This window comes from Buceros rhinoceros, unplaced genomic scaffold (assembly GCF_000710305.1).
Source record: "Buceros rhinoceros silvestris isolate BGI_N320 unplaced genomic scaffold, ASM71030v1 scaffold12843, whole genome shotgun sequence".
In the NCBI taxonomy this organism is placed as follows: domain Eukaryota; kingdom Metazoa; phylum Chordata; class Aves; order Bucerotiformes; family Bucerotidae; genus Buceros; species Buceros rhinoceros.
Genome location: NW_010401862.1, coordinates 3,998 through 4,956, shown reverse-complemented (window position 1 = coordinate 4,956; position 959 = coordinate 3,998). Strand labels below are relative to the sequence as shown.

The 959-nt window shown below is 54.7% G+C and overlaps 1 protein-coding gene across 1 annotated transcript; it reads right to left on the bottom strand.

Moving 5' to 3' along the window:
• Nucleotides 1-94: 94 nt before the first annotated feature.
• On the bottom strand, nucleotides 95-719 carry LOC104490173 (E3 ubiquitin-protein ligase Rnf220; the record flags this gene model as incomplete). Its single annotated transcript, XM_010132423.1, has 1 exon — nucleotides 95-719. A coding segment is annotated over exon 1 (625 nt), but the record flags the coding sequence as incomplete, so codon positions are not given.
• Between the last annotated feature and the right edge of the window lie 240 nt (nucleotides 720-959).

The following is a 959-nucleotide window of genomic DNA, read 5'->3' as shown; positions in this document are numbered from 1 at the left end:
CAGCGGGAGCCACAGCACTGTGGGAGAACCACCTGTTGACTATCTCAACAAGGCGCCACTAAAGAAGAACCAACAAGTCAACAGAGGTACTTACATCTGTCACTTCGGTCTTCAGGACTGGATGAGGTCTCCCGGTCAGAAATGAGGCCAGAAACGGCAAAGATCTTCTTCCCCGTATCATCAACTTTGAGGGAGCCGGGGGAGCTGGAGGGGAGCTGTGTGCCAAACTCATACTCCTTCCCATCAGCGTCCGAGAAGCGCAGGTGGGGTGAGTCAGTGTCATGGCAGTTTTTCAGGCGCTTGGCCGGTGTGAAGGCTGACTGGTAGCTCTCCCGATCTTCAGTAGATGCAAAGGGGCGGAAAGCCCCAACACCGCTGTGGTTCAACATACTGATTGGGGTGCAGTCCAGGTTGGGGGGTGCAAACTGGGGGTGGAGGTGAAGCAAGGACGGAGGAAAGTCACGGTTTGCAAACGCTCCTGGCACTCCACCTTGCCGGTGATACATGGAGGCAAAAGTATATGAACCATTGGTGAAGGGAATATGCACGTCCTTATCTGCTGACACAGGGACCCCAAAAGGCCTTGGCTGCTGGCAGGGAATGGAAGCATCACGGCTGGCTTCAGCAGTAGAGGCAAGAACCATCAGTGCTGGGGAGGCCAGTGGGTTGGGGAGGTAGGGTGAGTTCTCCATCTTGAACGCTGCCCGGTGTAAGTCCATCGGAGTCTCTTTCCTCAGCGGGATCACAAGCAGAACGATCTTCCCTGGAAGGAAAGCAAAACGGCACCTGGGAATGGAGCGGGGGAAATTACTGGAGCGTCATCACCCTCTGAATGCTGCAAAGAAACAGAAAAGAAAAGAAAACACAACTGGTTAGGTTTCTGCACTCATCTCTCCGGGATGCTCCAGCAGCAGGGTGGCCACATGTGTTACAACCCACCAGCCGGAGATGCGCCACTG